This window comes from Chiloscyllium plagiosum, unplaced genomic scaffold (assembly GCF_037043375.1).
Source record: "Chiloscyllium plagiosum isolate Xiang-an unplaced genomic scaffold, Cpla_swu_hap1 HiC_scaffold_12, whole genome shotgun sequence".
Classification (NCBI taxonomy): domain Eukaryota; kingdom Metazoa; phylum Chordata; class Chondrichthyes; order Orectolobiformes; family Hemiscylliidae; genus Chiloscyllium; species Chiloscyllium plagiosum.
In genome coordinates this window covers 88,165,521-88,192,462 of record NW_028270150.1, presented here as the reverse complement: position 1 = coordinate 88,192,462, position 26,942 = coordinate 88,165,521, and the positions used below count along the sequence as shown (strand labels likewise).

At 40.7% G+C, this 26,942-nt stretch overlaps 1 protein-coding gene across 1 annotated transcript in view; it reads left to right on the top strand.

The window, feature by feature from the left end:
• The first annotated feature begins 3,629 nt into the window (after window positions 1-3,629).
• Window positions 3,630-26,942, top strand: part of rb1 (retinoblastoma 1) — a 197,664-nt gene continuing 174,351 nt past the window's right edge. The window contains exons 1-4 of the mRNA XM_043700386.2: window positions 3,630-3,772; window positions 6,839-6,965; window positions 20,735-20,838; window positions 23,081-23,215. Coding sequence (XP_043556321.2) covers window positions 3,708-3,772; window positions 6,839-6,965; window positions 20,735-20,838; window positions 23,081-23,215 — 431 coding nt within the window. The 5' untranslated portion in view covers window positions 3,630-3,707. The remainder of the gene's footprint in view (window positions 3,773-6,838; window positions 6,966-20,734; window positions 20,839-23,080; window positions 23,216-26,942) is intronic.

The following is a 26,942-nucleotide window of genomic DNA, read 5'->3' as shown; positions in this document are numbered from 1 at the left end:
GTGCTTCTGTCCATTTTAAAACTCATAAAAGCATAAAATTATTCATGGTGAGCACATAAATTAATTTCCAGACAACCTGGCAATACCCTAGAACTCTTCTTGAACTACACAATATGGAAATATAAAATCAAACTTAGCTACATGTGATTCTGTCCATTTTAAAACTCAAGTTTATAAATAACACTGCAAGGGCATTGGATACACACAAACACTCACTGTCAACTGACCATTTTGAGAGGTTAGAAATACCAGAGACTCTTCCTTTGGCTTGGTACTCATGTATGTACTCAAGCACAAATGGTTTAGATAAAGCAAATCGCTGTAAAAACTCAGCTGAATAAATCTGTGGAGAGAGCGCAGAATTAATGTTTCAAATCCAATACTTCAGAAGTGAACAAAAAACAATACAGCACAGGAACAGGCCCAACAGCTGTCCAAGCCTGTACTGATACATTTTGCCCTTCCATACTAAAACTATCTTCACTTACAGGATCTGTATCCCTCTATTCCTTTCATATTCATTCAGGTGCTTCTTGAATACTGCTATCTCCTCTGGCAGCAATTTCCAGGCAGTCACTACCCTGTGTGAAAAAGTGAAAGCAACCAGGAAAAGGTAGGGGGAGGAGAGAGTGGCTAGGTGGTGATGGAGCTCAGAAGGGAATAAAAGTATTGACAAAGGGATTGTTGATCATAAGCAAGGGTAGAAGAGAAGCTGATAATGAAGACTTTGAGTACCTGTAGTTGAAATTGGGCTGACTGTGCAGAAAGCAGCCCATTTTGTGACAGGACCTGGGAAAAGATTAAAAAGATAAGGAAACAGCTGTTTGTCTCTGAAATTGTTAAACTGAATGCTGAAAACTGTAAGGCTCTTCAGTGGAAGATGAAGTATTGTTTCTCAAGCTTGTGTTGAGCTTCATAGGAGCACCGCAGAAGGCCTGAGACAGAAATATTGGCAAGCACCCAGTCTGTTTCATCTGCCCAATGTAGAAGAAACTACACTGTAAACAACATATACAGGTACAGTAAACTAGATTGAAGTACTGACATGGCGGGGAAATTGGTTGAGTGGCAGGGGATTGAAAGTGTGAAGATCATGAGTCTTCCAAACACATGACCATTTATGGCAAATTTCCCTCCCAAGTCATTCACCATCCCAACTTGGAAATATATTGCCATTCCTTCACTGTCTCTGGGTCAAAATCCTTGAATTCCCTCCCTTAAGGTATTATGGGTCGACCTTCAGCCTGTGGACTGCCACCCTCTCAAGGGCAACTAGGAACAGCCATAAAATGCTGGCGAGGGTCTAGGTTAGAGTGGTGCTGGAAAAGCACAGCAGGTCAGGCAGCAGCCGAGGAGCAGGAAAATTGACATTTTGGGCAAAAGCCCTTCATCAGGAATAACTGCTGGCCAGCCAGCGATGCCTATGTCCCACGAGTGAATTAACAAAAAGTACTCAAATTGGCAGGATGCGCCTGGTGGTGATCTATAAGGATCTATATTCGGGCCTCAATTATTCACATTATCTATGAACAACTTGGATCATGACATAAAAAGTTATGTATCCAAACTTGCTGATTACACAAAGTTAGATTGCATTGTACTCAGTGTAGATGATAGCATAAAATCACAAAAGGATATTGATAGACGAAGTAGGTAAAACTGGGGCGTGGAATTTAATATACGTACAGTTTGTTTTGTTAGTCACAGTTCATCAACGCGTATTCGCTGAAACGGCATTGACTAATTGGGGATGCTGTTTTTACACTGTGAATTTTTATACACGATTACAGGAGCAACACTAAGCACTTGTTAAAGCATGATTTTTCATGACACAGGATTGCATGAGAACACAACCATTGGGTTATAGGAGATCTGACTAAGTGTGAAATTATCCATTGTGGATCGAAAAAGGATAGATAAGGTACTCTCTAGATGGAATGAAGTTAAATACAACGGATATGCAAAGAGACTTGAGGGTTCTTTAAAATGACATGGACAGATGTACAAAATAATCAAGTGAACTGAATGTTGGTCTTGATATTGAGAAGACTGGATGCAGCAGTTATGCTGCTGTCATGGAAATCCTTGGTTACACCCCACTTGAAGTACTATGAGCATATCTGAGAACCACACCTTAGGAAGGATATCCAAACCTTTGGATTACAATGTTGGTTTACAAGAATGATATCTGGACTTCAGTGGTTGTTATGATGGGAGATTTAACAAATTCTCCAGTTTCCTCATTTCCCCTCCCCCCACCTTGTCTCAGTCAAATCCCTCGAACTCAGCACCACCTTCCTAACCTGCAATCATCTTCCTGACCTCTCCGCCCCCACCCCACTCCGGCCTATCACCCTCACCTTGACCTCCCTCCACCTATCGCATTTCCAAAGCCCCTCCCCACTACCTTTTATCTTAGCCTGCTGGACACACTTTCCTTATTCCTGAAGAAGGGCTCATGCCCGAAACGTCGATTCTCCTGTTTCTTGGATGCTACCTGACCTGCTGCGCTGTTCCAGCAACACATTTTCAGCTCTGATCTCCAGCATCTGCAGCCCTCACTTTCTCCTCGAAGATTTAACAAATTAGCCCTATTTTCTCTATAATTTAGAAGGTTATGGAGTGATCTGATAAAAAAAATCAGAACAAGGCAAGATATTAACAGGAAAAGATAAAGTAAACTTTCCACACATGGAAGAATCTAGAGGACATAGTCTGACAATTAGGTCCAAACCATTCAGGAGAGATGTTAGGAAGCACTTCTACAAAGGGTGGTAGTTGTTTGGAACTCTCTTCTACATACAGCAATGGATGCTGGATGTGTTGTTAATTTTAAATCTGAGATGGATTTTTTTATTTGTTAAGGAATATGGAGTTAGGACACAGACAAGCCACAATCTCATTGAATGGTGATACAGGCTTGAGGGGCTGAATGGTCTACTCCTGTTCCCACGAGCGAAATGCGGGTAAATTGTCTCCTCACCTAAAGGTGTGACTGGGGCCGTTAGATAATGAAGGGCTAAACAGGTAAGTGTTGCACCTTCCGCAATTGCATTGGAAGCGGTCTTTGGGGTGGGTAATGGGAGTGGAAAGGGTGTCCCAGAGGAGTGGGCCATACAGAATGCGGACAAGGGAGAGAGGATTATGTGTCTGGTAGTAGCATCCTGCTGGAGGTGGGGAAAATTCCGGTTTATGATTCTGGGGCGCTGGAAAGTGACGATGGGTCCGATCGGATCTTCACCTGCACTCGACGACTTGGAAACACGTTAATGACATTAACATGAATCAGTGCAGGGGGCGGGACCATTTGGAACGGCTCAGCCTGTGTCATCCTTCAAAATCGTCTCTAATTGACGGCGGAATGTCATCGCCCGGGGATGAGGGTGGTCAACATTTGGAAGGACAGGATAATGGAGCCGGATAACGCTGTAACTCGTAATGCCGGCTCGGCAAATAACTCACCCTTAAAAAGGACCGGGGGGGGGGGGAGGAAGAGGATAGGACTTGTGCTGGGTTGGCGGCGCTGCTAAGGAAGTGACGCACAAATCGGAAGCGGCGTGTTGTTTGGCGCGGTCTCCGGGCTGTGGCGGCGGTTGTTGGCTTGGAATCTTGCGTCCTTTTAAACGTTGGAAAGCGGCGACCTCGAGCTCGAGTTTCAACGGTTGTTGCCCCCCCCCCCGCCCACCTATCCCATTGTTCACCGCGTCATGCCCCCCAAGCCGTTGAAGAGAACGGCCGCTGGTGGCTCTGAGGAGAGCCTCTCTCCGGCCAGGTAAGAATTGGGGAGGGAGGGGGGTAACGGACGGGAGCAGGGCAACAGCTGTTGCTCTCATCGGCTTAGCTTCCACCCCGATAAACCGCGGCCAAGGTGCGGGATAGTTAGCCGCAAAGTGGTTTTCGAGAACACGTAACAGTCCTCCTCCTCCCCACCCTAGCATCTCTCTGTCTCTCCGCCGATGTTCCGTTTCGTGGCCCTTCACAGGGCTAACCGGCCTGGTTCCTTCATTGTGCAAAGAGCCCGGGAACTTTCAAGTGCGATTGCAGTAACCTGGTCCAGAACCCCGCTGCTGTCAGCACTAATTCTGTGACAGCGAATCTGCAAAAGTCCGCTTTCTACTGTTGTGGCATAATCCTCCGTTGGTTGCTTTAGGGTAACCTTTCAAAACAAGGCGTTCATCACATAAAAGTATGACCCTAGAAGCCAGTAGGAGAAGCCTTCAAATGAGGGGTAATCGGAATATAGTATACTATATCATTCGTTAGCAACAGCTTTTTGACTCTCGGCTTACCTTAAAGGATTTCGATTTATATGTTGCCTTTCACGACATCGGAACACTGATGAATTTCTTTTGAGAGAAGGTAGTCACTGTGACAGTGTAGGGTTTGTGACAGCCAATTAATTGCACGCAGGCTGCTCCCTCAAACAGCAATGTGATAGATGTTGACTCGGTGAGAGAGGCTGAACTGGCTCCCCTCTTTTTCACACCTTGATTTCTTTTACATGCTACTCCATCATACTTACATTACAACATTGAAAGGTGGTTCAGCATTAAGGAGCTAATTCCAAGGTTTGCGTGAGTGAAGGAAAGAGCAATTTTGCTACTTGCTAAATCTGACAAAGCAATAAAACAATATCATACGTGTTCAGGTTTTACATTTTAAAAAAGGGGAAAGTGCTAAGTACAGACAAGAAAATAATATGCTGTTTAAAAGGTATTATGAGAGGTTTTAAACCGAGACCATGGTTGTTTAATTGATGGCTTCTATGCTCAGTGGCAGCAAAATTTGCAGATATCTTTGAGTTCTGTTTCTGCAATTAGCTACTCTCCAAGAGGCTGGGAGAAATATGGGAAAGAGAGAGAGCAAGTCTTCCAGCTCTACTGTAAAAATCCATCATTTCTCTCTGCTTTGTCCAAAAGTTGTTGCCAGAAATATGTGGCATTTTTATTCCTGCAGCTGGCTTCATCTTTCTCCCATGATAAATGCTTTAAGGGCAAGTGTTTTGTCCCAGTGTATAGAACTTCCAGAAAGGTACTGATGAAAGATAATCAACCTGAAACGTTGACTCTTTTTCTCTCTCTGTAGATGCTGCCTGATCTGCTAAGTATTTACAGCATTTTCTGTTTGTATCAACTTCACAACCATTGCACTGTTTCCTGACACTCAACCAACTTTAGAATCATGCTGCCACTGCACTTTTTATTCTTAAGTTTTGGCTTTGCTGGTGCATACTTCTTGAAAGTCCATATGGACCACATGGACTGTATTACCCTTATAAACCCTATTACCAAATAATAAATGTGGTAAAAACTATTTGCTTTTCAAAAATGTTTGATCTCCATTTTTAACACTTGTTCAAATAACTTCATTTTCTTCTGGATTGTTGTTCCTGAAAGTTTTACCACTGCAGGGTGAAATACCCCATCCTGTAATTGTTGGATTTGTCCTTGATCATTAGATTTGTTTGCCAGGTAGAGTTGTCATAATGTCAGATATTTCAAATTCAGTGACTTCCTTTACTTGTATTTTGTAGTTAGATTTATTGTATCTGCAATGATAGCACTGTGGCTTTGGTAGTTACCATTCATTTGGAAATTATAGAGGTGATCATTAAGTCTCTAATGTTATTCAGCAAGTCTGTTTGATGCCTTGAACTCTTTAGGTCTTTCAAGTTCTTGTGCTCCCCTTGCAAACCAAATTTAAATCCTGAATTGCTGTAATTCTAAAATTTGTATTTTTTAACTTTTTAAAAAAAAGTTCAGCTATTTTATGTATTGCATTCCTCTTGAAAAGACTTTTCATATGCAAGTCAACATCCTTTATGACCAGGGAATGTTGGCTTACATTGCATTGCCTAGTGTTAGTGGTTAAGTTGGGAAGTGAGAGCCATGATCTGTGCCACAAGATGCAAACACTTTTCTCTCGTCACTGATTCCATTTCTCCTACCTAGTCAATAGTCAATGAACCAGGGTAGTTTGTTACTTTGGCCTACTTGACTTCAGCTAAACTCCCCACCTCTTGCTTTCTACCCTCCCTAAATTTGAGTTAGTCAAAAACTCTGTTCACTATACAAATCCTGTTCACCAACACTCTCTCTTTCTTTCTCTCTCGTATGCTGTTAAGCTAAAGATGGTTGGAAATTTTGAACTCTAGCTTTTCTGAAGAGTTTTTCAATATCTTCTCCTGTTGTGTCCACTGCGAACAGCAGTGCAGCACCCTGACCTCTCTCTCTATACAATTGACACACATCAAGGATCTGGACAGTTAATTTTCCATTCCAAATGGAGTAATTTGAAACCTGTGGTTACACAAATGCAGGTCACACTGACACTAGAGAAACAGCAATACATAACTAGCATTGCTACACTGTGAAATTAGTTGTCTATGATCCAAGCTATTCAGTAAAGGCTGCTCAACATCACAATATACTATGAAATTAATGATCTGATGGTGACTCTGTAACCACTTCAATTGTTGGAAAAAGCAATCTGGTTCACTAATGTCCTTCAGGGAAGGAAGTGGTCATGCTTCCCTGGTCAGGCCTACATGTGACTCCAGATCCACAGCAATATCATTGACTCTTCTGGGCAATTAGAGAGGGACAGTGAATGCTGGTACAACCAGTGATGCCCACACTGAATACAAAATAAAATTTGCAATTACAAATAATCAATTGTTTTAGAATTCATGTACCATTTGTGCTGAAGAATGACACCTGAACTTTAAATTCATAAAGTTAATTGTTACTGATGGCTGAGTGCCACAGAAATTGAAGACTCCTCTTTGTAATGTGATTTGATATTTGTTTTTCACAGTCTCTTATTCTTATTTTTTTAGACATGACCACAAAGAAGCAAACTTTGTCTTACTGTGCCAAAGCCTTAAAGTAGGCGAAAATGTGAAGGAGAGGGCTTGGAAGATTTGGGAGTCAGTATCAGTGCTTTTAAATGATAGTATTGTATTGGTAAGTATCTTAATGTGTTGTTAACTTTGGATTCTACCTTTACAGATTGATTAAAAAACCAACATCTGGTTTCTACATCGTTGTAGTAAAAATATGTACGGGGATTACTTTGGTAATGGTGGAAACTAATCATCTACTGAATGGGAAGTTCCATTTCTTATTAACTGTAAATTAATTTTTTTAATTTGATGGTCTTTTTCCACTTTACTTCCAGTTTTCATTTCACCACATGGCCTTCTGTCCTCCAATGCTAGTTTCCTGTGCATTAAGATGATTGATTCTAATCCATTTTAATGACTGCTTCCAAAAGCTAGAGACCGGAACATGCCTGGCAACTGATCACATTTGTTGTTTGAAAGCATTGTCTTAAGGCTACATATAAAGCAGTACATGCACTTATATTTCTAGAAACTTGTTTGCAATGAACTTCTTGGGAATAGTGATGTTAATCTAGACCTGTTCTCAATACTTCAAGTTAATAGATAATTGAAGAGCCTACTTAAGTTTGCTTTATATATAAATTACTCTGCTGCCTTTTTTTTTTTGAGAAGAAAGCTCACATTGTCTAATTCTTCAGATTATCTTTTTTATTCTTTATTAGCTTAAAAATGTGTTGCTGAAAAAGCGCAGCAGGTCAGGCAGCATCAAAGGAACAGGAGAATCGACGTTTCGGGCATAAGCCCTCGAAACATCGATTCTCCTGTTCCTTTGATGCTGCCTGACCTGCTGCGCTTTTTCAGCAACACATTTTTAAGCTCTGATCTCCATCTGCAGTCCTCCCTTTCTCCTATTTTATTTTTATTAGTCTTGGACCGTAGAATACACAATAATAAAAACTTTGTATCCAGGACAATAGCTATTTTTCCTGAAACGTTATTATGGTGAAATGAAATGATTTGCCAGCACACAGATCAAGTGGCTTAACTTTGGTAAGCTACATGAGCAGCTCTGTCTTCATTCTATATTAAAACACTTGAAAAAAGATTAAAATTCTTATAATCCCCATCCCTCTGTTTTACAATAATGGCAGTTGACTTGGCCCACTATCCAATTCTTACTTCCCTGGTTACTTCACTGCTTTCCTACATTACTGTTCAAAATAGTTAATTGTCTATAAAGTGTTTTTCTAACTTTCTGAAATGAAAGATGCCACCTGTATTCAGATTCTTTAACCCCTTTTGTTTCACTACTTTCTCAAGCATTTTAAATTCTTCTTGAAAGCTGTATTACTAATCCATCTTTTGATCACTTATCCTAATGCTGTCATCACTCCTTAGCATCCATTTTCTTGTTTGCACAATTCCCTAGCACATTTTCAATGATAAGGCATGGAAACACGTGTTGATATGTTGAGACTCATTAACTTAAGTTTAAAGCACATTAGCCTGTTAATGGCTGATAACTCTGTGGCAAGTCAAGTGAATATTTTATGCCTTTCAGGACTAAGTAGCATTTGGCATTGAGACCAAAGTACATGCATTGTCCTGCTTGCTGCTGTCACTTGTTTGCTGGCTGCCCTTCTTACTGTTCCTGTTGTCAGTTCCACTACCAGCATTCCTGGTTGCCAACTTTTCATAGACGGGGCCACAAATGAAATGGTACTGACTGCCCTTTCTAAACATTAGCTCTTATTAGTGTGCTTTATGGTAGTTTGAAAGATTAAGGGATATCTCCGGCTAGGAAATCCTATACTGAAGTTGTATATAACGTTTGCTTCTGCTGATGAACTGTGTCTCATAGATGTGCACTTCTGAGTATCAGATCTAGTTTTTGTCTGTACTCCTTATTGTGGTGCTCATGCTATATGATGGATGTCCACACAAAGGTGAGACTTTGTCTTCATAAATGCATTATTGCTGATCATGACTTCAGTATGATCATGAATAGACATTGCTGAGACATTGAAATGTATATTTTCTTTAAATTCTTCAAAGACCATAAGGATCAGTCCTGGGTACTCTTTTGTTTGTCATTTATACAAATGATTTGGAAGAGAATATAGAAGGCATGGTTAGTAAGTATGCAGATGACACCAAAATTGTAGACAGTGAAGAAAGTTTTCTAAGATTACAAAGGGATCTTGATTTAAATGGGTCAATGGGCTGAAAAATGGCAGATGGAGTTCAATCTGAATAAATGGAAAATATTGCATTTTGGTACACCAAGCAACCGTAGTGCATTTTCAATTATTGGTAGCAACACTTGGGCAGTATTGTAGAACAGAGGGACCTTTGGGTTCAGATGCATAATTCTCTGAAGTTTGCTTCATATATAGATGTTTGGCATGTTTGCCTTCACTGTTCCTTTTTTTTAGTATTAGAGTTGGGAAGTCATGTTGAGGTTATTTAGGACATTGGTGAGGCCTCTTATGAAATATTCTACCTAGTCTGGTCATCCAGTTATAGCGTCGGTGTCCTACAGGATGGAGACTGCCCATTTGGCCCAAACTGGTCTACGCTGACCAAAATGTCCATCCACACTAACCCCATTTCTCTGCACTTGGCCCATATCCTTCTAATCCTTTCCTATCCATGTATTTGTTGTCCAAATGCTTTTTAAATGTTGCTAATGTACCCGCCTCAACCATTTCTGCTGGCAGTGCATTCCATATGCGTACCACTCTTTAAAAAAATAAATTGCCCCTTACGTTCCCATTTATTCTTTCCCCTCTAACCTTAAACTGATGCCCTCTAGTCTTCGAATCCCCAACCCTGGGAAAAAGACTGAGTGCGTTCACCCTATCCATGCCTCTCATGATCTTATACACTTCTACAAGATCCCCACCTTAGTTTCCTACGCTCTGAAGAAAAAAGTCCTAGTTTGTCCAACCTCTCACTATAACTCTGACTGTTGGGACCTGGCAACATCCTTGTAAATTTCGTCTGCACCATTTCCACTTTAATAGCATCCTTCCGATAGCAAGGTGACCAAAACTGAACAGAATACTCCAAGTGAGCCTCACCAAAGGCCTGTACAACTGCAACATAACTTCCCAACGTTAATACTCCGTGCCCTGACTGATCAAGGCCAGTGTGCCAAAGGTCTCCTTCACTGCCCGTCTCAATGTGGCTCCATTTTCAGAGAACTGTGCACTCGAACTCCAAGGTTCCTCTGATCCAGTATGCTCAAGGCCCTACCACTCTCAATCAAACTCCTGTGTTGATTTAACTTCCAAAGTACAAGATCTCACACTTATCTATATTAAACTTCATTTGCCATTTCTTGACCCTCTTCCCCAGCTGATCGAGGTCCTGCTGCAATTTCCGACAATCTTCCTCGTTGTCCAGGGTACTACCTATTTTAATGACACCTGCAAACTTAATAAGCACGTCTTGTACATTCTCATCCAAATCGTTGATATACATAACAAGCAGTAATGGGCCCAGCACTGACCCCTGAGGCACTTTACTAGTCACAGACCTCCAGTCCGACAGCATCCTTCTAATATTACCCTCTGCTTTTTACCATCAAGCCAATTTTGTATCCAATTGGCCAGCTCCTCCTGGATTCCACGCAACCTAATTTTGCTGAGCAGCCTACTGTGTGGAACCTTATCAAGGCCTTAATGAAATCCATCTCGACTATGTCTGCTGCCATGCCCTTGTCAACCCTCCTGGTCACTTTATCAAAGAACTCTAACAAATTTGTGAGGTCCAATCTCCCACTCACAAAGCCATGCTGACTATTCCTAATCAAACTCTGTCTTTCCAAATACATGTATATCTTATATGTCAGAGTCTTCTCAAGTAACTTACCTACCACAGATGTTTGGCTTAGTGGTCTACAGTTCCCAGGTTTTTCTTCGCATTCCTTCTTGAATGAAGGCACAACATTCACTACATTTCAGTCTTCTGGGACCCCACCGTGGCTAATGATGCAAAAATATCAGCCAGTGCTCTACAATTTCTTCTCTAGCCTCTTGCAGTGTTCTGGTCAAGTGGTTTATCCACCTTCATACATCCTAATTGATCCAACACCACCTCCACTGTGATATGGACTGTCCCCAAGATATGACCAGTAACTTCCCCAAAATTCCCAAGTTTTCTTTTCCACAGTATAAACAGAGGAGAATATTTATTGAGGACACGCCCATCTCCTGTGGTTATACACCTACATGTCCTCTTTGGTCCTTCTTTGTCTTTTCCTTTAATATACTTAAAGAACCTCTTTGGCTGAGAAAATTAGGGTGAATCCAATGCTATCTTGTGCTCCGTTTTCGCCCTCCTGGTTTCCTTCTTCAGCAAACTCCTACATCCCCTATATACCTCAAGGGATTCCCTTGATCCCAGCTACCTGTACCTGAGCCACACCTTTTTTTTTGGTCAAAGCCTCAATATCTCTTGTCATCCAAGTTTCCCTATGCCTGCCCAACCTTACCTTTCACTCTCATAGGAACATATATACCTTGAACTCTAGCTGTCTCACCTTTAAAGGCCTCCCACTTGCCAGGGCCACTTTTGCCTGCAAGCAAACTACTTCAATCAACCCCTGCAAGCTCCTGTCTAATTCCATCAAAATTTGCCTTGACATAACTTAGAACTTGAACCTGTGGACTAGTTTTGTCCCTCTCCATAACTATTTTAGAGTAAATATAACTATGGTCACTGGTCCCAAAGTACTCTCCACTGTCACCTCCATCACCTGTCCCGTCCTTTTTTTCCAAGAGTAGGTTGAATTTTGCCCCTTCCTGAGTAGCACCCTCTGTATTCAACTTGAGGAAACTTTCCTAAATGCACTTAACAACAAATTCCACCCCATCTAAACCTTAATGACTGGGACTGCCTTCGCAATCATAAAGTCCCCTACTATTACCCTATTGCTCCTGCAAGCCTCCCCAGTCTCCCTGCATATTTGTTCCTCTCATTCCCATTGACTAGTTGGGGGCCTATAGTACAACCCCAATAATGTCACTGTCCACTACTTATATCTTAGCTCCACCCACAAAGCCTCACTGGAAGCGTATTATCAAGCTGGAGAGGGTTCAGAAGAGATTTACCAGGATGTTGCCAGTTATGAATGGTTTGAATTATACACAGGCTGGATAAGCTGGGACATTTTTGACTGGAGCATAGGAGGTTGAGAGGCAATCAGATAGGAGTTTATAAAAATAATCAAGGGTATAGATAGGGTTAATGGTAGGTGTCTTTTCCCTAGGATGGGGGATTTCAAGATTGGCAGGCACATTTTTAAGGTGAGAGGAGAGAGATTTTAAAAAAGACATGAACAAACCTTTTACACAGGGTGGTTTGCATGTGAAATAAACTTCCTGAGAAGGTAGTGGATGTGTGCACAGTTACAATATTTTAAGTGAAATTTGGATAAGTACAAGATTAGGAAGGAATTGGAGGGATATGGCTAGGAGCAGGCAGGTGGGGCTGGTTTAGTTTGAGATTATGATCAGCATGGACTGGTTGGACTAAAGGATCTGTTTCTGTGCTGGATCACTCTGTGACCACAGCTCTGTGAAAATAGCCAAGAAATCTATTATCTCTGCACACATCTCTTTTTAGAATCCTATGTGTGGAGCATCAGGTCCTGGTGATTTGTCAGATTTTAGTCACTTAAGTTTCTCTGTTAGGTTTTCTTTGCTGATATTAATTACCTTCATTTACTCATATCTATAAGCCCCTAGGTTAGGGGAAGGCAGTGACATAGTTGTAATGTCACTGGGCTTATCACAGAGGCCCAGGCTAATGCACTGCAATTAACAACTGGTAGAATTTAAAATTCAATTAATCTGGAGTTGAAAGCTAGACCACAGTAATAGTGACTATCAAACCATTGTTGATGGTTGTAAAAACTCATTTGATTCACACATATCCTTAGGGAAGGAAATCTGCTGAACTTAGTTGGTCTGGCATACATATGACTCCAGGTTTACAGCAGTGTGATTGACTGTCTTAACTGCCCACTGAAATGGCCAAGCAAGCCATTCAGTTCTTAGACATTGGGGATAGGCAGCAAATGTGGGCCATGCCAGTGACCCTCACATGCCATGAAAGAATAAATTAAAAGTTGCCTTCCACTTCTCAAATGTGACTCTGTATCTTCTTCTGTGAAGACAGACACACAATATTTGTTAAATGTGTCTGCCATTTTCTTATTCCTGAACAAAATTCCTCCTGCCTTTACCCCTAAAAGGTCAGCACTTAAATTTAGCAAGTTTCTTCCTTTTCATATACTTTTTAAAAATTTGAATCTGTTTTTACTTTCCTGTCTAGTTTGTTTACATTCCATTGTTTTCCATCAAAACTTTTGAAAGCCCTTTGATTAAGACTCAGGCAGTGCTCAGACTACAAAGTATTCTTTGCAATGTTATAAACCTCCTATTAATCTAATGCTGTCCATAACTTTCCAAGTAAGTCACAAATGGATCTTCCTTTCTGACTTTTAATTTCTGTTGAAAATTTTGAAACAATTCTTTTAAATTTTCAACTGTTATATCTTTATTCGAAAAACTGAAGCTAATCCCTAACTGTTTAACTTTGCATCTTAATGTCTGTAGTGGGAGATTTAAGCTTGTTAATTTGACACAATATTAATAGTCAGTTGAGTAATTAAGGAAGCCAATACATATTTGCCAAAGTTAAATCTTCCTGGTCCAAATGCTGGAGTTTTTGATGGGCTAATGAAGAGACATTATGAAGATACTGAACTTGTTGTGGTTACATGAACCTTCAACTGGTATTTGTCAAAAGTGCTAGCTAGCAGATTTCTTTGCACAATAAGAGCTCACAGAATTGAAGAGACAGTGGATATGAAATGTGCTGTGTTGATCTTCAAGGTGGAGGAAGGTTGGTAGTGGAATTACTTCAAGATTAAGATCAGAGCACCTACTCTTACTGAAATACATTCGTGATCTTGACTTGGATCTTGTTGCACAAGACTCAATCTGCAGATGACATGAAATATGCAAGTATTGTGAACTTTGAGGAGGACAGAAAAGTTGGTGGAATGGGTGAACAAATAATAGTTTAAACACTTCGCAGCTTTTCTCCAGTAGATTTCATCTTGGTAGGAAGGCTGCAGAGAGACAACAAAAAAAGGTACATTTCTAGAGGTGGTGCAAGAGCAGAGAGAATGTGTGTATGTAATTCATTGAAGGTGGCAGGACAGACTGAGTGAGCAGTTGTGAAAGTATACAGAGTTCTGGGCTACTTAAACAAGGGCTGAAAATGTGTTGCTGGAAAAGCGCAGCAGGTCAGGCAGCATCCAAGGAACAGGAGAATCGACGTTTCGGGCATAAGCCCTTCTTCAGGCTTATGTCCGAAACGTCGATTCTCCTGTTCCTTGGATGCTGCCTGACCTGCTGCGCTTTTCCAGCAACACATTTTCAGCTCTGATCTGCAGCCCTCACTTTCTCCTACTTAAACAAGGGGTAACAGTCAATAGCAAGAAGGTTATAGGTTAAAACCTGGTTCAGATATAAAGACTGGTTCAGGCACAATTGCTATCTTGGGTCCTGTTCTAGGTCCCACACTTGAGGAAAGATGTGCAGGCATTGCAAAGGGTGTAATAAAGATTTTCGAGACGGATCTGCACTGCAGTCAGGGTGATTAGTTGATTTGTGAAGCTGGAACTGCTGTTGGAGAAAATTAAAGTGAGAGGAAACTTGTTAGAGGTGCTCAAAATCATATGATGTTTGGATTGCGAAGATGGAGAGAAACTTTCTCTGTGTCCTCTGGTTCTTAACAGATTTAAAGTAAATGGCAAAAGAAGCAACAATGGTATGGGGAAAACCTTTTTGACACAGCAAGTGGTTAGGATATGGAGTACACTGCCTATGGTGGAGGAAAGACGACTTGAGGCCTTCAAAAAGGAATTGAATCATTTTCGGGAAAGAAAAAATGTGCGAGGCTAAAGGGAAATGCAGGGGACTTGCACTGGATGAATTGCTCTTGCAAAGGGCCAGCATGAATATGAAGAACCGAACGACAACCTCCTTTGCTGTAACAATTTTATGACCAAATTTGTAGTAGATGTGAAGAATTGATAAACTTCAATAAACAGCTGACCAAGTATTGCTGGAATAAAAAGGCACATTTGGTCAAAGCTTTTTACCTTGTGCTCGTCAGGACAATTTGCAAGAAATATTCATGTAAAGAGAAAACAGCATTTATATTTTTTCTCTTTTTATTCCTTTTTTTTTCTCCTTTTAAACCCCCACACTACCGCCTAACTGCGGTAGTGCTTATTTTTCCCCAGCACCCATGGTGTGTGTGCGCAGGTGAGAGACACAAGGTGCATGAATCTTTATTCAATTTCCACCACCAGGAAGATAGGAAAACACCTGAGTGGCCAGTGACATGCAGTGCCCTTCACAAAAGGGCAATGCTGTGTGATCAAACAGTGAAGGGGAGGGCAGGGATTAAATCAAAATAGAGTTGGAGGGGGGGGAGAAAACAGCATTTATACTGCATGAGAAGAGAGTGCTGATTGGTTAAAAAATTCATTGATTTATTGTTGTCACATGGACAGAGATACAGTGAAAAATGTTGTTTTGTGTGACATACAGACAGATAGTAATATACAAAGTGCACCAGGGTAACGCAACAGTGTAGAATACAGTTTTATAGCCGCAGAGAGAGACCAATCAGAATTAACATTTGAGAGGCTTGTTAAAGTCTGACAAATGCAGGGAAGCAAGTGTTCTTAAATCTTTTTGTATGTATCCAAACTTTTATATCTTCTGCTCAATGAAAGAGAATGGAGGAGTGCGTAACTGGGGTGGGAACAGTCTTTGATTATGTTAGTTGCATTCCCGAGAGAGCCTGAAATACAGATGGAGTCATTGGATGGAAGGCGAGTTTGCATGATGCTGAAAAGTGTTGCTGGAAAAGCGCAGCAGGTCAGGCAGCATCCAAGGAGCAGGAGAATCGACGTTTCGGGCATGAGCCCTTCTTCAGGAAGGCTCATGCCCGAAAAGTCGATTCTCCTCCTTGGATGCTGCCTGACCTGCTGCGCTTTTCCAGCAACACACTTTTCAGCTCTGATCTCCAGCATCTGCAGTCCTTGCTTTCTCCTAGTTTGCATGATGGACTAGGTTGCATTCACGAATCTCTGTAGCTTCTTGCGGTCTTGGGAAGAGCAGTTGCAATACTATGCTATGATGCATCTGATAGGATGCTTTCTTGTGGTGCATCTATAAAAATTGGTAAGAGTCCTTTAGTCATGCTGAATTTCCTTAACCTCCTGAGGAAGCATGTTGCTGTGCTTTCTTGACCATAGTGTCAATGTGGGTGGACCAGGACAGGTTGTTAGTGATCATAACTCCAAGGAACTTGAGCCCCCTGATCATCTCTACCTCAGCATTGATGTAGACAAAGACATGCCATTCACCACACTTCCTGAATCCAATGATGAGCTCCTTTTGATTTGCTGATGGTGGAGAGATTGTTGTCTTTACACCATGTTGCTCAAACTCTTTCCTGTATTCTGTCTTGTCATTGTTTCAGATCTGACCTACAGTGGTGGTGTCTTCAGCAAACTTGCAAATGGAATTGGGGTGGAATTTGGCCACACAATCAAAGAAGTATGGAGATGTACAGTACGTAAACAGACTCTTTGGTGCAACTTGTTCATGCTGACCAAATATCTTAAATTAGCTAGTCCCGTTTGCCAGCATTTGGCCCATATCCCTGTAAACTCTTCCTATTCATATACCCATCCAGATGCCTTTTCAATGTTGTAATTGTCCTCACTTCCACCACTGCCTCTGGCTGTTCGTTCCATTCACTCACCACCCTTTGTGTGGAAAAAGTTGCCTCTTGGGTCCCTTTTAAATCTTTCCCCTCTCACCTTAGACCTGTACCCTCTGGCGAAAATAGCTCCAGCTGATTCAGCTTCTCCCTTTTAGCCCAAACCCTCCAAAGCTGGCAATATCCTTTTACATCTTGTCTGAACCCTGTCAAGTTTCCTCTAGCAGTTGAGTGCGTAAGGAATATAGTGTGGGCCTGAATGCACAGCCTTGTGGGGCACCAGTGTTGAGGATTATGGTGGAGAATAGTCACCTATTCTTACTGATTGCGGTCTATGGGTCAGGAAATCAAGAATCTGGTTACACAGGGGAGAGCTGATACCTAGGTCTTGGTGTTTAGAGATGAGTTTGTTTGGAATTATGGTGTTGGAGGCAGAACTGTAGTCGAAAGTATCCTTGTTAACCAGAGGTTCGAAGGATGAGTCTAGGCCAGGGTAATGGTGTCTGCTGTGGACCTTTTGGATTGGTAGGCGAATTGCAAAGGATCTAGGCAGTTTGGTAGGCTGGAGCTATCGCTAATCTCTCAAAGCACTTCATAATTATGGAGGTTAGAGCCACTGGACAGGAGTCACTGAGATACACTGCATGATTTTTCTTTGGCAGCTGTATGATAGTTTTCTTGAAACCGGTTCGGGACTTCAAATCTTAGTAAGGAGAAATTAAAGATGTCTGTGAATACTCCTGCCAGCTGGTCCACATAGGATCTGAACGCACTGTCAGGGACTCCATCCAGGATACTTGCTTTTTATGGGTTCACTCTCAAGGAGCCCAATCTAACATCTGCGGCAGTGACTGTGGGTACAGTTGCATCTAAGGCTGGTGGGATAGGTGACATCATTTCACTAACCTTCTGTTCATAGCGAGCTTGTTGGGTAGGGATGTACTGATTCTGTTCAACTTCGCTTTAAGTCACAGTTGTCTGTGTGGTTCGTCTGAGTCTCGAATGAACTCTGTTGTTAAGAATGATGATTGACAGTTAACTGTCAAGTATTGGTTAAATTTTAAACCAGACAAATTTACGCTTGTCAAGGCATAGTCATGAGAAATTAACCAGAAAGTGGCTACCTATCAGTTTTATTGAATTGGTGCAGATATATGGGCATGTTTGTCTGCAAAGAACAAGACCCTGTGTATAATACATATAGCTTCCGGAGCATGCAAGTGCACCACAGAGCCCAACTGACCTCACCCACACCTATAAAACTCAAAATTACATCTAATCATACAGTTCTGCAGTTGGACTGCATTTGCTAAATAACCCTGAATGCACAAAGGCTCGCAGTATGGTGTGCATATGTGTACTGTTTTGTAGAATATTATAACTATCGACTGACTTCGGAGGGATTTTTGTCTTTTCTTTAACTTGTTATCTTTAACTTCTTATAAACTGAAACTTGGCATCAACTAATCATCGCTTCTTTTCATTCCTGTCAATATCTGACTTGCTGCCTTGTGAGTCTCCGCCATTCATTTGCTGAACAGTACAAACAAGTAAAATAACACTTAATCTTTAAAAGAATCTCCCTACTTTCACATTTTTGGTGAGAGACGTTTCAAGTCCTCTATTTCGAAAGCACGATAGTGCAAGTACTTGTAGTCTGATATATTCACACTGTCTCTGACTCACCTGAATCCAAAATGGTTTAACCATAGATTTGCTTTATCCCTTATCCCAGTACCTCAATGAACGCCTTGCTGAGCAAGACACTTTAAGATCTACTGTCACCTTTTGGCTCTGTGCTCATTCCTTTGGCCAGATGTCCTTTATCCTCTGCCTACCCTGCCCAATGTGGGCCTTCCACTTGTCTGCAGCATTCTTCTTCCATCTGGTACCCTCTTGCTGCTTGCATTCTCTTGATCTTTTTATCAAGGCTTGCGAGAATGATTTTGGCATTGTCAACTTATCTGCTGCCTTCACTCCTTTAAGTATTTTCTCTGAACTTGCTGACTGTGTTGGCTCTGTCGCTTTCCTTGAATTAAAATAGGTTGTTGTGGATATCCATACGGGTACTTGTCATGCCTGCCTTTTTTGTCAGATGTGGATCAAATATTTTCTTCTAGACTTCCTCAGGCACCCCCTGTCACCCCCCTTTTGCAATGCATTGACCTTCTGTCAGTTCCATCACTGACTCTCCCTTTCCTTGAGTTCCCTGCCTCATTTCTGCAAATAGACTAACAGCATATATTCATTATAAACCCAATGATTCTTGCATCTTCCTCTAAATGCATCCTGCATTCTTTTAGATCGCTGTGTTCTTCCACCTTCTCTAATACAACTGACCTAGTGATACAAACTTCCACACCAGTGTTTTTGATGTGTCTCATTTCTGGACAACCTACATGCATCACCCATTTCCCACACTCCCTTCTGTTTTCATGCCTTCCTTCTAGAACCAGGATAAGTTTCTTTTCGCACTCACTTTTCACTCTGAATGATTCATCCTTCATTGTTTCTGACACTGCTGCTGTGGTTCCAATGCTAAACACGCCTGTCCCTTCAAACTTTCCATCTTTCCATGAGATCATTTCCTCCCTGACACTCTTATCCACCCCTCAATCAGCATCAATACCCATTCCCCTTCCATGCAAGGGTAAAAGATGCAGTCCGTACACCTGTTTTGTGTCCTTCACATCACCATCTAATGGCCAAATACTCCACCGGGGTGAAACTGCAGTTTGTATGCTGCTTTCGGTTTCAGTCCCTATATTCGGTCCTCTCGATATTATGTTCTACATGAAGTTTAAAAATCTCACCACACTAGGTTATAGTCCAGCAGGTCTATTTGGAAGCATTAGCTTTCGGAGCACCGCTCATTTATCAGGTGGTTGTGGAGAATAAGATCATAGGACAGAAAATTTATAGCAAAAGTTTACAGTGTGATGTAACTGAAATTACATATTTGAAAAAAGGTCTGGATTGTTTGTTAGGTCTCATCTTTTAGAATGGACATGTTTGTTTTGGTTCTTTCATATGTTAATTCCAGAATTTTCTTCAAGTTACATTCTCAAGTGAACTTTAACAATGGGTGCCATGTTGGCCCAGGTAATGCTTTGAAGGTATGAGCTGCCCTGTGTGAGGCTGTCTGTGCCCAAATGTTCAGACTGATTCTAATCTAAAAAAGGGCTTTACAGAATCTTACATGGATTTAAGCAGTTATTGAGCAAAATAATGCAAGTACAAGTTCACCCCACAAACTGTGTGTGTGTGTGTCCCGGTCGGGGCCGCCCCCATGGGTTCCGGACCTGGCTATCCGCCCCTGGACCCTACAACCACCTGATGAATGAGCGGTGCCCCGAACGCTGATGCTTCCAAACAAACCTGTTGGACTATGACCTGGTGTTGTGATTCTTATCTTTGTACACCCCCATCTAACACTGGTACATCCAAATCATCATGATGTACACGAGAGACCAAATGCAGATTGATTGGCTTTTGTAAAATATCTGCATTTAGTCTCGAGCTTCTGAGGAACTACACCTAGTCTTTTGAGGCATTTTCAGGCTCAACACATCGTTCAGCAATTTCAGTCTGCAGTCTTTATCTCCATTCTGATTGTTTTCTTTGGAAAATTTGGACTTAATCTTGCATTTTTTCCTGTATCATTTGCATTGGGGGCAGTTTGCAAAGCACTCTGGACACACAATTTGTTTCTTTGCTTCTTCCATTTCCATTTCCTTAGACTTCATTCAACCAATTTGTTTTCTTGTTATTTAATATGTTGTTGTTTTCTATATTCCACTATCCCAAATCTTTCCTTTAGTTCTGTATCTACCCTTTTCTATGCCTCCTGTATGTTTCCACCTTTTTAACGGCCATCAATCCGAAACATTAACTTGTTGTATTTCTATGTTTTTTGTTTGTTATGCTGTAATCAATTTCAAACCAAATGGCACTTGTTATTTGATTTTTATTTATTCATTGAGGTGCTCTGTTCTCATTTATGTTCATGTTCATGTTTATTTTTATTTTTGTTAATATTTTCAATAAGTTAAGTTGGATGCTCTCTTCTAGGCTGCCACACGAAAGTATTTGGGTATCTGCATCTTCATTGCAGCTGTAGACTTGAATGCAGTTTCCTTCACTCTGACAGATTTGCAGAAAACATTAGATCTGAAGTAGGTTTATGAATTCACATTTTTATTATTTTCCATTGAAGCTGTCATTCATTCACTAAAATAATTTTTATTTTTGAAATTCAGGAGTCTTCTAGTTTAAACAAATCATTGCCATGAAATTGAACTTTTTGGAAGAATTGCTTAACCTTTTTGGGTATGTTTTGATATCTGGCATTGCAGCATTGAATTCATCCTGCAGTATTTTATGCAGTGTAACTACATTTTGTGTGTACTGTGTTCAGGACACTGTTAGAGTATCAGTTTTCGGTCAGAAGTCACATGACACCACCTTATAGTCCAACAGGTTTATTTGAAATCACAAGTTTTTGGAGAGCTGCTTCTTCATCAGGACTTTACCTGATGAAGAAGCAGTGATCCGAAAGCTTGTGATTTCAAATAAACCTGTTGGACTATAACCTGGTGTTGTGATTTCTGACTTTGTCCACCTCAGTCCAACACCAGCACGTCCACCTCATATCAGTTTAGGTGCAGTAATTAGGTCTGTATAGTTATCAGTTGAAGTTTTTGAACTTCTATGTTTAGGCTGCGAGTTTGTATTAACTGGCAATAGAAGGCCTTGTAATGAGTTGTGGAAACTTAGGGAAAGACAATGTAATAGACCAAATAGGCAAACAGATGTGCAGTTGATGAGCTCAATTTTTGAAAGTAAAAATCAAAAGTGAATTAATGCTCTATTAAGTTCCTAACATATGATTAAAAATTGGATCTGTACTTGCGCTGTCCTCAATTGTCAATTTTAGATTTTTTTTTAGAATAATTAGATTCCCTACAGTGTGGAAACAGGCTCTTTGGCCCAACAAGTCCACACCAACCCTATGAAGAGTAACCCACCCAGACCCATTTCCCTCTGGCTAATGCACCTAACACTATGGGCAATTTAGCATGGCCAATTCACCTAACCTGCACATCTTTAGACTGTGGGAGGAAACCGGAGCACCCGGAGAAAACCCACGCAAACACGGGGAGAATGTGCAAACTCCGCATAGACAGGCGCCCAAGGATGCAATTGAACCCAGGTCCCTGGTGCTGTGAGACAGCAGTGAGCCACTGTGCTGCCCCATATTGAATTAAAAGCCAGTTACATCACTAAGGGAAGAAATATCAGTAAGCGTATATTCCTAGTGGCATGCTCAAGTGTATAGGATTCAGGTTGGATGTCAATAAATCTTGTTTGGGAAATGCAGTGGACAAAAAAAACAGAGGAAACTCGTGTTTTAGGAAGGAATGAGTTTATAATGAAGGGAAGAAAAGCAGAATAGTACTGTGTTAATTCAAGAAAGGGAATTAATAAATACAATACTAAGACATTTTGCACACACGTCTGATAAATGCAAATCATGTAGCAGTATCTACCTATTGTATCTACCACCATCCATGTATGATCAGGAATGTGAAATTTTAATCTACCCTGAGAGCACCTATAGTCCTACTCATTTAAATCTGAAACCTGCTCCCTGCAGGTAGAGAAAGTACCCTGCGAAATGAATGAGCATTTAAAGAAAAAATTCTGACATTCAAATGTAAGCATTAATTTAAACATTTTTAAGTGAATTTGATTCAGGTAAAGCTTATTCAGTAACAAGCACAGGCAAAGTTGGAGAAATTGAGCAGATATGGTAACGTATGGTAGAAAGGGAAACTAAGTTAGCGTTTGGAGTCTGGTATGACTAGGGTCGTGCTGGATTCAAAATATTAAGACAATTTCATTTTCCACGGATGCTACCAGACCTACTGAGTTTGTCTAGTATTTTCTTTGTTTCAAATTTCCAGCATCCATGGTATTTTGCTTTTGTTCTCTTTATAAATAATTGTTTAAATAATTTTAAGAGTAGACCCATTGAAATAGGCTAGTCAACAGTCATGAAGACACTGAAGTAATTTGATTTTGTGTGCAGTGTGTGATCAACTGTGATCTAGAATAGTAGTCTTGGTTTGATGGGCTGTATGGTCTAATCCTCCTGTTTCTTTTGTATGTTTATGGAGTCTTTTTTATTGCTGATAAGTTAAATGTGTATTATGTCAAATGTATTAGTTTACTATAGTTTTTGCAAAGTCGTTTCATTTGAATTACTGAATACTTTTGAAATATTTTGGTTTGAAAAAGCACTATTTAATAGAAGTCTACTTCAAATAAGTGATAACATAATGTAGCCGGTGTTGATAAAAATGTTCTTTGACAATTTTTTTTTTCTCTCTCTCTCTCTCTCTTTCCTTCCTGAAGTGTGACTGAGTTTTTGCAGTTGCTGAAGAAAATGGATGTGAACTTGGACACTGTTAGCACTAAAGTAAATTCACTGGTATTGAAACTGGAGAAGAAGTGCCTTGTTTTCACTGCACTCTTTGAAAAATTTAAAAGGTAACTTCTAAAGAAAAAATGTTGTTATTATTAAGCTTCTAAGCTCACAATAACAAGGAGTACAGAACAATATATCAGGAGCTGTACCATACACATACAAAAATGAGATCAACCTGGTGCAGCTCCAACACAGGACTGCTTGCATGCCAAACAGTGGAAACAGCAAATGATAGAGCAGAGTGATTTCTCAACCAACTAGTCAGATCAAAGCTCTGCAGTCCTTTCCCATCCATTCAGGATTGATGATGAACAATAAACGAGTGAATGGTGGAGTTTGGCAAAGGATATATGTGGAACCGAATAATAATGACACAAAAGATGAGGCTGAAGTATTTACAGCTAAGTTAACTAAGTTGGTTTCAGTGCAATCACAACACTTGTATCTGCTTGACAATATAGAAAATTGCCCAAGTATGTCCTTTCCACAAGATGCAGAACAAATCCATCTCTATCAATAGCCATCCGATTTTTGTCTAATTTTGATCATCACCAAAGTAATGCAGGGTGATATTGACAGTGTTGTCAAGCAGCATAAACTCTGCAAAAGCCTGCCCATTGCTCAGTTTGGGACCACATGGCTTCTGACTGTTTTAATATGGGTTCATTGGTTCAGGCCAGATATTTCTTCAACAACATTGATTAAAGTATACACATAATATTGCTGCAGGCATCTCTGCCTTAACCTGCTCTAGTTCTAATCTTCTAGTAGGGTATGTGTCTGTCATGGGTCTGCTGAAGTCACAGTTGTAAACTGTGTTCCTCAGATGCTGATTTGCATATTTAGTAACTTCTGTCCCTAGAACCCCACCTCCACACCCCGTACATTGTTAGTTAACATTATCATTTGACAGTAATTTCTTAATGCTATTATCAAAAGCAATAAGTACTCCCTCTATCCCTCTCCCACCAAAAAAATCTCACTAGTCAGCTCTCTGATTCAACCAATTGGAATAGCTTCTCAATTCTCCCTGATCTTGAATAAAGTGGAATTGAAGATTGGAGGTTGACCTTGAATCATGTTTTCATCAGCTAAAATGGAAAGAACAAAATTAGTAACACTGTATGGTATTGAAAAGATTTGTTAGCTCTGGAGGGAAGAGTCAGTATTAAGGTTGTTGGGTGCTCATTGAGAAGATACCATTCCACTTGACTGAACTTTGATCAATCTTATCTTTTTTGTGAAAATGTCATCTGAAACTGAAGTATAACTGGGTAGTGAAGCTGGGAACTGGGAAGCTGCACCATTGGACAAGAACTAATGGATATTGCTATTCCTCGTCTTCGACAGCAATGATATATTTTGAGATTCTTGAACCGTATTGTCATGTTTAGGATGAAGAGATGAATGAATCAATCATCTGGAAGAATGCAGACTATTGATTCATGTTTCATAGATATGGGCACGAACTATGGGTTATTGTTGAAAATCATTTCTGACATTGTTCCTTGCAATGGAAAATCTGCTGTTTGGATTGCGTCTGGGGTTGCTGTAAATCATTCTGGATTAAGAAGGTAAATTGAAATGGACTTTACCTTCAAATTCTGATATTGCTAAAGTATTCCTAAAAGGTTAGGTGAGTTCAGAGAACCTTTTGGAATCTCATTGAAAAATAGAACATATTCTCTTGCTGATGTTTTGAGGGACATTTGTGCTTATGCAGAGTTTATTGTTCCAAGTGATCGTGTGCAGTCTACAAGATCTCATCAGGCTTGAGCTGTGTGTCTGCTGGTTAGAAGATTATTATGACTGCCTTTTACATTTGAGAATATTGATAGTTCCATCGCATCTTTGGTAGCCTCCATGTAGTGAGTTTTCATGAGCACCGTGTCAAATAAGCGTGAATCTCTATGGGAGGAGGTGAATTCTGCTCCTGGACTAGGAGAAAATCAGAGGGCATCTTCATGGACTGCATCAATTACTGGAAGCTGATGGACTGCAAACATTCTTGAAAAGCTGAAATTGGGCCTGACTGTGGTATGACCTCTCGGTGTGTCTCCTTGACAGGGTTCCCCATAAGGTGTGTCTCCGAGCTAGGAACTTCTAAAGAAAAAAGGCTCATCTTCAAGTATGACAGGATTAGGAATATCATAAACCTGAATCAAAATCTTGGCAAAGCTTAGATACTTTTTGGGGGAAGTCTTCTTGGTCTGAAACTTGTTTGGAAAAGCTGGAGCAAAACACTGTCCAGTCTTCATACAAAGGCTCACATTCATGGAGGGACTGGGCAATTCCTCGCAAAATGGAATGTAGCCATTAACTTGGCATTGACTGTCTTGTACCAGCTGCAGATGAGCTACTTGTACACAGGCCTTCAACTCAACACTGGTTCTGATTTCTGTAAGACATAAATATGTTCATTAATAACATAACCATTGTAGATAACTGTTGCTATAAAACAATCTTTAACTAAAACAACCTCTAACCTGCATCCAGATGTTTTAAGGCAAACCATTTCAAGCTATTCTAAAGTGCTAGATGACAAAATAACACTTTGCCATGAGTTGAGACAAAGTTTGTCTGAAAGCTCTTGACCTTTTAAGGTGACTGACCAGAAATCCTGGTCTGGGTGGTCAACTTGTGTAGGATTAATGGTTTCCACTTAACAATGGATATGTGTATTTTAACAAGAGGAAAACTTGGAAAATTGATGGATTCTCTGTCATTCAGGAGTTCATCTATTTGACTTGCTTTTCAGAGATGAGATTGTATTTCAAAACTTTTCCAAATAACGAATTCTACGACAGTGAAAATGTTGAATGCCCACAGTTGAACAATCTTGTCATATGTGTTGCTTGCATTTCAAAGCAGTGAGTTCCTGCATTTTCCTCTGACTGGCAGCTGCCTTGTTGAGTAGGGCTAACATATTTGGGCAGAGTCCAAACTAATGTGTTTGGGCTGACTGAGTTATCCAGGTTCATATTCCTGTTTCATACTCTTTGCTTGGCTTGCATATGTAGGATTGTCTGCCTATCTAACAGTTGTCTTCAGACTGCAAAATTCAGTTTGTCATCAAAAGACCCTGACTGTCTCTGATAAGCGCATCCTTCAAAATGCTATAGCTGCAAGAACTGTCCACACTATGTAAGTCACTAAGTCAATAAGACTGCTGATCTCCCTTGTCCTCTGGGACCACTGATTGAATGGGTGAGAATAAGCTTTGAATGCTACTAGGACTGACGAAACATTTACTGCCGTTTCGTCAACAGTACCATACCTGATGAGGACATCTTTCTCGTATGCAGCAGGCTGCGTTATGGATATGCTGATATGAAGCAGTTTCAGTCAAAGAGTTGAGACTTTATTGATGTGTGAAGTGCACCTTCCACAGCTCTCATCAATATACCTGCATAGTCATACAGCAACGTTCAAATCCATGACTACTTCCATCTAGAAGGATAAGGGCAACAGATATGTGAAAACATCACCACTTACAAGTTTCTCTCCAAGCCACTTACCATCCTGACTTGGAAATACGTCGCCATCCCTTCAATGTTGCTCAGTCAAAATGCTGGAATTCCCTCCTTAGGCACACTGTGGGTAAACCTTCAAAAAATAGACTCCAGGGATTCAAGAAGGCAGCTCAGCACCACCTGCACAAGGGCAGCTAGGAACAAGCAATAAATGCTGGCCAGCCAGAGATGTCCACGTCTCATGAGTGAATTAAAAAACTTAACTTGGTTGACTGCATCTCCCCAATGTAGAGGAAACCACATTGTGAGCAGCAAA